This window comes from Anopheles merus, chromosome 3R (assembly GCF_017562075.2).
Source record: "Anopheles merus strain MAF chromosome 3R, AmerM5.1, whole genome shotgun sequence".
Taxonomy (NCBI): Eukaryota; Metazoa; Arthropoda; class Insecta; order Diptera; family Culicidae; genus Anopheles; species Anopheles merus.
The window spans coordinates 14,626,934-14,639,546 of record NC_054084.1 but is presented as its reverse complement, the minus strand read 5'-3'; the positions used below and the strand labels follow the sequence as shown (position 1 = coordinate 14,639,546).

The window sequence follows — 12,613 nt, the reverse complement described above, 5'->3', positions numbered from 1 at the left end:
TTCAGCCTAATCGACAGCGAAGGCGCCTGTGCGCTACGACCTTCATCAAACTGTCCCGCCGCCCAAGCCAACCATCGGCGCCTTCAAGTCACCGAAATGTTTTGGCAAGCAAAAAGCAAGTAAACATCAATCATCGTTAACCGTTTAATTATAAGATTTGATAAATGGAGAACGCACCCTACTCTCCTGCCCGCCACGCAGTCGTGCAAAAACAAAGTGGCACACTTGAGTGCCACTAAAGAGTCAGTCGGCTGGCTACTGCCACTGTCGCTTTCCTGCAGAGGGGTATGTCTGTGTGTGTGTGTGTATGTGTGCTTTTGGTAAGCGGATTATGTTTATCAATTATTCGTCGAGTAAGTTTGTCATTAACAAATTATTGACGCTTCGGTAGCGTGGGAAACATTTAGTCATAATTACTTGGACCGAAAGCAGGGAAATTGGAACGGGCAAGTAAGCACTGCGGAACGACAAAGTGCAAATATTGCCGAGTTTGTAAAGCGGAACACCAAATGACAAAGGGTCGCTTTTGGAGCGAACTTAATGAGGTAGCTTTTGAAAGTTTGACTTACTGTCGGAAGACTTTTAGTTTGGTAAAGGATCCAATAACAATAAGCTCTCGTTTTCTAACTCTACAGATTTTGAGATAAATTACTTTTTTTTTGGTTTTTAGTGCCTCAGGCAATGACTTTCATCCATTGATTCATGTTTCTGTTTCTGGCTTTGGCGCTCTAAGCGGACTGCTAGTAGACGGGTCAGCTCATTATAGAGCGAGAAATGATTTTTGGTCTCGCAGGGCTATCAAGGATGAAATATCCGGTAATGTAGGACTACAAATAAATCTAATACACCTGGAGGATAAGGCCGGTATGACCTGGATATGCCCGTAGGTGAGTAAGCTAAGCACAAGGAAACTAATTACAGTGAAATCTCTCTATGGTGAATCTTCATGGGACCGTCATGCAATGAAGTATCCAAGATACTAGGAGAAAAACATGGCATCCTTTGAGCAATATTTTTGTGAACGCCTAAACATTTATTTTGGAGAATTTTGGGTGCCAAATCGAATATGCAGCTTTAAGGATATTAGCATTGGGGAGACATCCATCTTGAAGAGACCTAATATGTATGGAATGTGTCGGGACCGTCAAAATGTTCATCTTAAAGATACAATTCATCTTGAAGAGACAACATCTATAGTACTTTTAATTATTGAGGATAGATAATAGAACATGAAGAGTTTGGTGATATGACATGGATCTGGATCTAATCTTCATTTGCGTCAAGATTAAATCACTTTCCTAGTAGCAATCCCAGTACTTCTGTCGGTCAGTATCCTTATCCATAACGGACACTGCCTCCAGTGTTGTCCATGCTATAGTTCCGTATCGTTGCATATCTATCGTACAGTAAGGCAATTGTGTGTCTGAATGTAATTTAGGAGTCATATGCAAGTTATTTGTAAAATTTGTTTCATTTTTTATACAAAAATCGCAATAGAAAAGTATATCGAGTATTCCTTCCATAGATTCAATGTGCAATCAATAAAAAATACCTTCCTTTCCATGCCTTCCATACATTACACTACTATCTATCCTCGCCTTCACCAGATTGCTGCCGGCGAGCTCTACTTCATGCAATCGCAAATCGAACCCATCAACACCACTAGAACAGAGAAAGAACGATACCTTGCAAGCATACGCCCCGGCTACGGGCATCGTATGCAATCAAATATTCAAACAATCTCACCCATACCCACCCAAACCAACCAACTCCATACTCACTTATCGTCCCCGACGATGATAAACGGCAGCTTCTGGTTGAACGCCAGCCGGGTAAGCTTGTTCTTGCGCTTCGAAACGATCGCCTGGGTACAGATGGCTTTGTACTTGTTCACGTTCAGATCGAACACAAACACCTTGCCCTCGGTCGTGACGGCCGCGAAAACGGTGCTCGAGTACGGTGCCCACTTCACGTCGCCCACTGAGGAGCCCAGATCGAAGATGAAAAGAGGTTCACTGGGGGGGGAGAGGGAGGAAAGAAACATAACTCACATTAAGCATCCGTACACGAATTTGGCTTTCCGACAAAGCAGAAGCTTTCGTATCCTTACGGGCGCATATCTTCCCATATCTTCACGCGCCAATCGCCACTGCAGGAGGCGAAAATGTTCGAATTGAACTTGTTGTAATCCATCCGATGCACCGGCAGATAGTGTGCATGATACGTCATCAGATATCTGTGCCAAAGGAAAATGGAAATGGTCGTGAATATAAAGCTGCCAACACCGGGAAACGTCCCCTCACACCTACTTCGAGCTGTACGCTGTGCTGCACTTAAAGATGTATCCTTCCTCCGTACCGACGAGGAAAATTTCTTGATTGTGAGGATGGAACACCATACAAGTGCCGCTACCCTTCAGCCGCAGCGTACTCCCATCCGGACCGCTGACCTGATCCAGCTCGAGAAACAGCGTAATGATCGTGGTAATGGCCAGCTTGTTCTGCATCAGCACCCAGTTGAACACCTTCCCGTCGGCCGACACGGAGAAAAAGTTGATTTCGCCATCCTGCATGTCCGGGCCCCACTTGATCTCCCACACGCACTCCGCGTGTTTGCCGTTGACGCCGTGCGAGATGTAGACCGGGCCCTCCTTCGTACCGACCTGCAGGTTGTACACGATCACGTTCCCATCGTACAGGCCGATCGCAATCAGGTACGGGTACTTGGGGTGAATGTCGCAGCACATGGCACCACTTTCGGTGGCAACTGCAAAAGCGATAGGATAGCGTTTTGTTAGTATTTTGTTGGTTTTGCGGGAACTGCTGGGTGATTGTGGTACTCACTTCTATAGTCCGGGAAGGAGGGATTTTTAATGGTGAACAAGCAAACGGCACCTTCAGCGTTCTGTTTCATAAAGTCCACTGGAATGGGAAGATAAAATTTATAAATAAGGCTGTATGTTGTGAATAACGGACTGGCAGACGAAGGCGCGAGACCGTGAGCGGTTTTGATCACTCCTGAGGCAGGCCAAGACCGCAAAGCGGTTGTAGCGCCGGATAAGTAAGTAAGTAAGTTGTGAATTGATTTGACTATAGTCTTCAAAGCATTGCAGAATTTCATATTCTAACAATGGTCGTTTATGTAATTCAAGCCAGAAAGATTAAACTACAGCCTTTCATATGACAGTTACGTTCCACTGTATTGGATTTCATCATTCTAATACAAACAAAGATGTATTTGAATTGAAATTTTTTCTATTTTAAATGCATTTTAGTACTTTTAATAAATTCATAAATATAGAAATAAACAGTTTTTAACATTTCTTGACAGAATATTTATGCTTCATAAAAAAAATGCCATAAATCATTCAATTTAGTTTGCCGTGTGGTTTTGTATGAAGTATTGGGCAAGGTTTTTGCTGCCAACTGTTAAACTAACCTTAAAAACCCTTCAATATTTTGATGATCTTTAGACTTATCCGTACTCAATCCAAAATTGTCATGTTTTTACATAATAATGACCATTTTTAGATTAAAAAACACTCAAATAACTATAGTATAACATATAATTAAGTGGTATAAAAGCCTTTAGCCACCCTATAGCGTTACTGCTGGTATAGGCGTTACAATACCATTGCGCTATAGTGGCAGCGCTATAGTGGCAGCGGAAACGTATATCACTCACACTTGATACGCCGAACAGTAAAGACACGTTAAGGAGATTTTTCAGATTACTAATAGTTTAGTTAGGTTAATTTAGGTTTTAGTTAGGTTAAGCATCGAATGTTAAAATAAAATATCATAATTATACATAGTAAAAAGGACGGTCCCATGGTACACTGGCACGACTTAAAACATGCTCGTCCAGAGTCCGGCTGTGTGGTACTGAATAAGTCCCGAATGCCTGTACAGGCCGGCATGACCACGTAGGCCATTACGTCAAACATAACATATATTAAAGACATGCATACATGCTGTTCAAAGACTATTTTCATTCATATTTTCATTTAACTCTCAATTTTCATCTAAACTGTCCTTTAAGTACATAATTTCAGTGTTGGCTGTGAAGGGCACTTGTTGTGCACTAAATAAAAACATCAATTGTAGTACATTCAATTCCATAATTCGTCAAGACAAGACGTATCTCAAATTGCTTGTTTCGATATATATTTTTAGTCAACATTTTGAAAAATAAAGGGACCAAATGTTTTGAATATTCGATGCTCTGATAGAACGTGTATGAAGTGTCTTCAAAGTATTATGCTTAAATTAAGAATTGACCCGAAAAAAATAAGCCAAAGTCGTCCTACGCACAAGACGCATCAAGACATTGTGTATACATTTGTATACATTACAAACAATTAAATAATTAAACATAGTTCTTCGTTAAAAGTAGAGCAATAATAAAACAATTATCATACCAAGATTATGAATCTAAAACAGAAGATTTGACTATTATTTTTCATTCAGGAAGAAAACTAAAATAATATTATACTTAACTTTGTGTGATTAGTAATAATATTAAGCAGCATTGAAAAGTATAAAACTGTTATACTTTTATATTTAATTTTCAAACAAACTCTCTCTTTGGCTCCACACTCAACAACCTGGCCGTCAAAAGCCCACGACACAAAATCCAACATAAACAGGAACGACCTCAACCATGATATATCCCCCAACATAACAGCAACCCGACAGATTGCCCACTTAATAGATCCTCGACCGCACAGAAACGACCAATCCCACAAGGGAATGCATAATGTTATTCTCATTAAATTAACTTTTCCAATCTAGCGCATGTACTCGCAACTACCACCATATGGTTTTCCCGTAAATTCAACCCTCCCACATGACCGGTTGCGTTCTTTAAATACCGTTTCCGTAGCTCAGTGCAACAGCTCCGTCACGGGACAAGGGCAGAGATGGCATCATGTCCAACCAAAAGGGTAAAACAATTCACTATTTTCATTTAATAATCCAATTTCCTGTGACGGGTGAGTGTAGTGAGAAGCATTACTTTCCTCCCTTTCTTCCAGTCTGCACGGAAACTCGGAACGCAACCTCACCGGATCGCACCGCTTACAGCAACCAGCGTCAACAAAACAACCCGGTACGTTCCGGGCAGAGAAATGCAGGGAGCGAAAAATAAAGTGAAACTACCCCGTGCGGATAAAAGGTGTGCAAAGTGTCATAAAAGAGTGGAGTGGTATTAATTTTGATTTTACTGCGCTTTTATTGCCCACCAACTCCCGCGGGGAAGCACCGTGAACGGGAAGGAAAAACTCGCGAATTTTCCTCACACAAGCGTGGTAGAGCGTGTCCCATTTTTTTGTTTAAGGCTTCCCGACAGCCACAACACAACGTCACCTTAAGCTGGAGGCTTTAGCGAGAACAACAGCAAGCTGTCCGGCAGAGAGAAAATGAAACTCACAGCTCGCGGTGAGCCTTTTTTTACGACCAAAACCAACGATGGGACGATGTGCTGCGATGGAAAAGTGGGAGCGCGAGTGAAGGAAAATGAGCGAACATCGTGAAGTTCCACGCCGTCACCATGCCGAACGGACAGGCCCCGAGCCGATTGGTGGACCCGGCGAGCCTCAAATGACACACGGAGCGCACATTCGTTGTTACCATTTCCCACGGATCCACTTGAAAAGCGGTCGCCAAGTCGCCGACGGTCGACGCAGTAAAGGTTTAATGGGTTGTAACGGTATCTTGATTTTATGGTTTACTGTTCAATGGATTGAAAAGATGAGAAATGGGTTGGGACAGTAAGGGAGAGAGAGAGAATGCTGAGTGATGGAGATGGAATAAATGTTCCATTACATTCTTTCCCAAATTGCCCCGCGGGGGATAAGGATGACGAGATTTGGAGGCTTTCGAGCGAGAACTTAAGGATAAGAGAATATTTAAAACACTGAACCGGCATATGGGTTGTATCACTGGGTAGACTTTTTGTGACAGTTTGTTAAAGAATTCAACTAATTTGATTTTTTATTTAAATATTCTAAATCCTCAGAAATCACTCGCTAAAGATATTTTAAAGGCATTTTACACATTTAAATCTACAACTAAGATAAGTACAGTCTTAACTCATTTTGCACATTTACTTTTGAAATTTTGAATAACCTCGTTTGTCTTAATAAATCAAGAGATTTTAAAATTTGTTTTTCTCATAAACAGGCTTAAATTCTCCGTACAGTCTTCATACAAACGCGTGCTTTTTAATTACTAGCTATTCGCTAACAATACTCGTAATAGCCACATTGGTATAAACAATAAGCAGTTTTTTATTGAATAAGTGAGTGAAAATTATTGAGATTCAGAAATTTACTTTGAAAGAAGATCTATTTGTTAACTACAATTCACTGTGCTTGCTGAAATTTCGTGGTATCTGTGGGTGTTTACTCATAACCATCAAAACTTGCGGCAAAAAACAGTATAAAAACTGTATAAAATAACATAAAACAAGGATGAATATGAATATGACGGACTGGCAATCTCTGCGCATCAATAAAAAAAACTCAGTTTAAAAGAAATATTGCACCTTTTAATCGCTACCAACTACTGTAAAATTAGTAATATAAAAATGGCTTTACTGTGATTTCAGTAAACGAGCCGTCATTTTGGTGACTACCGAGCATTACTGAATCATTCAGTAGACAATATTTTTACTGAAAATATTACTGAATCTTCAGCTAAAAACTACATCAGTAAAATTTTACTGAACTTCAGTAAAAAAAGTGTTCTGTGTATTGATACCAATAAACTACTACAAGTACCAGGCGTCTCCTTCACAAGTGGCTGGCAGAACAAAGATAACTATAGAGACTATTGTGAGATTAAGGAAATTTTTTGCTGTTTCAATAATTTCATATATTTTACGAGCTCATTGCTTGAATTGAAAATGTCTAATCAAGTTCCTTAAATAGAAAATTTAAAATAAAAAAAGTGGTTTAATGACTTGGCAATGAGTGGCATATTACAATACCGACGTTGGCCGATGCATATTAGCTAAGCTGCATAAAGCAAGCTGTAGCTAACAAGTATGTTAGACTAATATTTTGTTGCTTATTGTTGTTTTTTTTAATGACTCGTCCATCCCGAAGGCTTAACGAGAGCCTGTTTTAGTACTAATTTCCTAAAATGTTTCTAAATCTAATCGCGCCTAAGTGGTGCTTAAGTCGACTCATACATAAGTATACATTAATACGCATTCCAATTGAATAAACGAAACATGTATCAGTAGGATCAATTTTTTTGAATATCATAACATCAAATAACTGAAGTATAATTAACTATTCCATGCAATTTTATTTAAACCAATACAGGGTTCATGTGTATCATGGAATTATCATGTAAAGGAACATTTCAATCCCTTGATGGTTAAGCTGGTAAAATGAAACCGGTCAAACATTTTGTGCAAGTTTGCAATAATATAATGGAATCAGTCAACCGAATTGGGCAAATTCAAACCTTCCAATGTTCAATAATAACGACAAATAATTCAATGCCATTAATTGATTATTATTCCCCTTCAGAAGCTGCTCCACTCACACATAGAACTAGTAGATGGGCTCAACTTTAATATAAATTAAAGCTTTTTCATACTTCAAAGCACACACACCCTCTTCCAGGTACAGATTACTTCCAGGCGTAACACTAAAGCTTTCTGGGTTGCTAGCTTTCTACATAAACATCGATACATCCCCTCTCATAACAAGTGAAACTAATCAATCTAGTCAAGGCTGCTCCTTCGCCACAACATCTCAACCCCAACCCACCAGCGAACCAGCTCCGATCGTGGTTCATTATGTCCCATTATCCCTCGCACTGTAATATATTTAGCAAGCAAATCATGTTTTCCCATTCTCCCGCCGTGCCATGCACCATTATCACGATGGAGCTACATTCCACTGAATAAACCACAGCGGCTAAACTGATTCCCGTTCATCCAATCGGCAGCCGTGCCATGGCTCATCCATTTCCCCGCCATTGCCCACCAGCCGCGTGCAAGTACCTGGCAACGTCAATGCAGAAGGCCATATCTCTCAATTAATATCCGTTGCCCAACATTTCTTCATTGATTACGGCCCGTCATCGTCCGTGTGTCGTAGTCGTCGTCGTCGTCGTCATTGTCCTCCTCCTCATTGTTGCGGCAGTAGCAGTTAGCGTCTTTCCACCTTTCGGTCTCAGCTGAAACCAAAACCGAGTGAAGGCAACCATCCTGACCTATACCATCCGGGTGGTGTTATATCTTTCGTGTTATTTTTGTGTCGTTCTTGTGTGTCAGTCGAACTCCCCCCCCCCCCTTCCGACCCCTTCTTCTACCACAGGCTTGGGCGTTTACTGGCGGAACATCAAAACTTCCGCAGCACGTAATGAAGCCATAAATAACGGAACAAACCGAACGACGGCATGCATACCAATCGCACCCGGATACCCGGTTCAGTGCGGTCTGAAAACTGGGACAGTGGCACCACCGGCCGGGAGCAACTTTCTTCCACGCACGGGCTCTCTGCCTCTGCAGTACGGCACGCTTGTCACGTTCTGGTCTGCGGTGCGTCGTTTGTGTGTTGCGTCCGTGTACGGCCCCGTAACACGCTCACCCCACACTACCGAGGGGTCGCAATGAAGTTTGACGGACGGGACATTTCAATCAATTTCAATTTTATCGATTTCATGTCGTCAATTTGTGACAATCCCATCGCTTTTGTCCCTCTGTTTCCATTTTTTTTTTTCTTTCCGTTCCCCCGTAGGGAGTTGGCACATTTCCCATTTTCCGTTAAAGCAAACACTTTCAATCGAAAAATCGTTCGGTACTCACGTGTCCCAAAGCAGACGGCAAACAGATCGTAGTAGAGCGTGTTGAAGCAAAGATCGGTAACGCACATCTTCTTCGTCCGCTCGTAGGAGAACTTCCACAGCGGCAGCAGTGTGCCCTCCTCCTCGCGGAACTCATCGGACGGATCCTCCCAGTAGCGATAGTCCTGGGCGATCTCGTCGTAAATGTTCTGGTTCACCATCCGCTCGATGATCTGGCACGCCTGCAGGTAGCGCTTGTTGAACTCTTCCGCCTGTTTGGCCTTCTCGTCCTTGCGGCTCTTCTCGTCGCGCCGCTGCAGGCCGGGCTTTTTCTCCTTCTCGCGTTCCTTCTCGCGCTGCTGCTGCGCGTAATCCTCGATGTAGGAATCGTAGATCACCCACTGAAGCACGCTGGCACCGTACGATGATCTGGGCGGTGGTATCGTTTGAGTGTCGACGGACTGGGCAGAGGATCGAAGGTGGTTGAGTGGTTCAAGAGTAGCTCAAACGGTTAAGGCACAATGACTTACCCGTGACGGGTTCGCTATCGTCAAGGCGGCACGTTCACAAAAGTTGAACTGATTCGTGAGCTTCTTCTTCGGAGCTTCCTCTTCCGGCGGAGGCTGTACTTCTTCCTCCTGCTCTTGACCTTCGCCTTCACCTTCAGCTTCATCTACGAGTGAAATAAATGTGTAAAATTAAAAGATGATCGAGGATTTTTTTTTTCATTTTCCTCGTTCCACAGCAGTCATTATGTCTTGCTTAAAGACGTAGGTTAAAAAACGTAAGTTAATGGATACATTAAATACACACATCATGTAACTGATTGGAAATTATTGAGCTACTACTTACAGAAAACGAGGATCTAGGTAATATGTACAGTCTAAATAATATAATATAATATAATATAATATACAGTCAAAATAATTTAATTTAAATAAATATTTTAACGTTATTGCATGTAAAGTGTATTGAGTATTATAAATGAATTATAGGGCCACAAAACGTATTGAATTACCTATAGTATCTATAGTGACTATAGTATTAATCTAATAGTATTGACAGGTATAAATAAGTTTTTTCTTGTTGCTCTCTCAGTCTCTCTGTCTCTCTCTCTCTCTCTCTCTCTCTCTCTCTCTCTCTCTCTCTCTCTCTCTCTCTCTCTCTCTCTCTCTCTCTGTGTTTGATTGATTATTGGCATAATTTTAATCTAATACGAATAAGACGATACAAACCTAAAATGGTTCGGGTAGTAACCAATGGGAATCTCTGAATATTGAAATTGGAAGGATTTAAATACAGGGTTTCCCACGATTTATTGGTTAGCTCCTATGATTGTTTGGTGCGTTCCCACGATTTTTTGATCGTATCCCATAGATTTTTGGTTCGTTTCCATAATTTATTGGTATTTTCCGATTGGATATCAATACAATTGGACCAACAAATACTGGAAAACGGTCAAAAATCGTGGCAGCGTACCAATAAAATATGGGAAACCACCAAAAATTGATGGGAACCAACCAATAAATCGTGGGAAACCCTGTGAAACTATGATAAATAAGAATCAAAGAGTTTTGGTAAAAGTTTGACATATGCCTCAATATTATAGAAAATAGATATATTTTTTTTACATCTAGACTCTAAACCGCTTTCTTAAATAGTTCATTAATTCGATTAAAAAAAAACTCAACACACTCCATTTAAAGCATCAGCTGTTACGTTATTTCATATTTTAGAGTATAACCTACACTGATGGAAAACGAAACTACGGGTACGATAATCAAACAGAATATTAAACTGCTCTAATTATTGTGTAAAAATGTTTAGCTAGATGTAAAAATAACACCAAAACTAGGTAAAATAACTAATAATTAAATGTTGTAATTTACTAAATACTAATTACAAAAAGTTAAGTAATAGAAATTACATCTAAATACTGTACGTCTACCAAAGCGACTAGCGAAACACGCACAACAACAACAACAGGCAGTCAACGAACAAGAACAAAGAGACGAATAAAACAGCTGGGAAGAATATCACAGCAAACAACGGTAGCGGACAAAAAGGTTCAAATCGATGCTGCACGGATTTGGGATTTGCTTTGTTTTGCAATTGGTTTTGGGGGTTTGTTTTGCCTAATGCTTTACGCCTTTACCTTCATCCCGTTCACCCTCTTCGCCGTCACCAGTTTCCGGTGTGTCGGGCTTTTTCGTGTCCTCCTGGTCTTCGGCGAGAGTTTCCTTCGGTTTGTCCAGCGTGACATTCAACTCTTCGCAGTGTCGGGAACGAAAAGCCGCACGGATGACGGTGACGAGTTTTTGTTCGTTTTTTATTTGTTTGTTGGTTTTCATTTTGGAGTGTTTCGCATTATTGTAGATATGAGGTTTTTTTTTTGTTTTGGAAATGTTCATCATGCATTTTGAAGTGTGAATATTGTGGCGGTGGTTGTGTTTCGGTGAGGGGAGGAAAAAAAATGGAAAGAACAGGCCGGCGCAGAACGTCGGTGGGGGTTGTGGAAAAAATGGAATTAATACAAGAGTGGTATACAGGTGAATAAAACGGTCTAATACGGTATTGCGAGCGTCGGGAACGACCGAAGAAAGTCTTTGCGTGTCTTCAATGCTGTTAACTTACTCTGTACAGGGAGGATTATTATTTAAAGGGAAAATCCCCATAACTGAAATCTATCATGATGAGCTAATACCAATTAATGCTAAAAGATTACACAGGCACAAGACTTTCTCTATCGTTCGGGGTTTAAATTACATACAAGACTGAGAGGATACCATCTGTTAGTATCTTTAGGTAACAAGTTTGAAAGCTATCCGAGCAGTACTGCTTGTACACTTTGCTAGTTTTCTCTATTAATGTACATGCTAAGAGAAAGACACAAGACCTGGAGCTTTTAAGAAAATTGAGTATAATAAACAGGATTAATGTAAAGACAACAAAAACATACAAAAATAGTTGATATTGAACTAAATTAAGAAACAAAAGTATTTAAACATGCCATTATTAAAAAGATATTTAAAGTCTTTCCATGCACCAGCGACAAGAGTGAAAGTATGAGAGACAGAAAGGTGAACAGAGCAGCAGTTGCTTCTTGGTGCAGTGCGCTCGTGGATAGGTAAAGTAAAAAATCCACAGCCTTGAGATGGGTTATTTTCGGTATCAATTTGCTTAAATTTCCATCTTGTTAAGCACGTTAGGTAGAAAACCACGCACGGATAGCATACATCCAGGCGCGGCGCGCACACCAACACACCACGCAGAGAGGGTTACTTATAACACGGGATAAATGAACGGAAAGACCCGCCACGGGCGGAAACAGAACACGAAATAAACGGAACGAACAGCTCGCATGTCTTTTTTTTCTCTGCAGCTGTGTGTCTTGGTGTGTGTGTGTGTGTATGTGTTTACATGCTCGCTGAAAAAAAAGAGAAAGGAAAAGGGACCAAATTTTATCCGCTTTACCGTCGGTGCCCTTGCGCGAGATCTGCTCCTTCGCCTCGTCCGTGTCCTTGTGGATGGAGGTGCCCTCGAACTCGAGCAGCGTGATCGTGTTCTCGGGCGGTGGCACCGGCAGGAACGCACCCTCCCGGAAGTCGTACACGACCAGGTTGCGCGGCAGGTGGCGGTTCTCGGTCGACAGCAGCTTCGGGATCTCCTCGCCCAGCTCCGCCTCGGTCAGGTCGAGCTGATCGTCCGGCTTGAGCAGCTGCTTCGACTTCATCCACGTGTCGAACTCATCGTTGTCGACCGGTTCTCCCTTGCCGATCTTCTGCATCGAGGAGATTCGATTCTGCAGC

The 12,613-nt window shown here is 41.4% G+C and overlaps 1 protein-coding gene across 2 annotated transcripts in view; it reads right to left on the bottom strand.

Annotated features, from left to right (window-relative positions):
* Window positions 1-12,613, bottom strand: part of LOC121597133 (dynein intermediate chain 2, ciliary) — a 29,481-nt gene that overhangs the window by 1,325 nt on the left and 15,543 nt on the right. For both annotated transcript variants that reach the window (XM_041922679.1, XM_041922678.1), the window contains exons 2-9: window positions 12,279-12,606; window positions 10,960-11,073; window positions 9,335-9,477; window positions 8,827-9,265; window positions 2,844-2,921; window positions 2,310-2,766; window positions 2,111-2,236; window positions 1,782-2,015 (exon numbers count right to left, since the gene is read on the bottom strand). In XM_041922679.1, coding sequence (XP_041778613.1) covers window positions 1,782-2,015; window positions 2,111-2,236; window positions 2,310-2,766; window positions 2,844-2,921; window positions 8,827-9,265; window positions 9,335-9,477; window positions 10,960-11,073; window positions 12,279-12,606 — 1,919 coding nt within the window. The remainder of the gene's footprint in view (window positions 1-1,781; window positions 2,016-2,110; window positions 2,237-2,309; window positions 2,767-2,843; window positions 2,922-8,826; window positions 9,266-9,334; window positions 9,478-10,959; window positions 11,074-12,278; window positions 12,607-12,613) is intronic.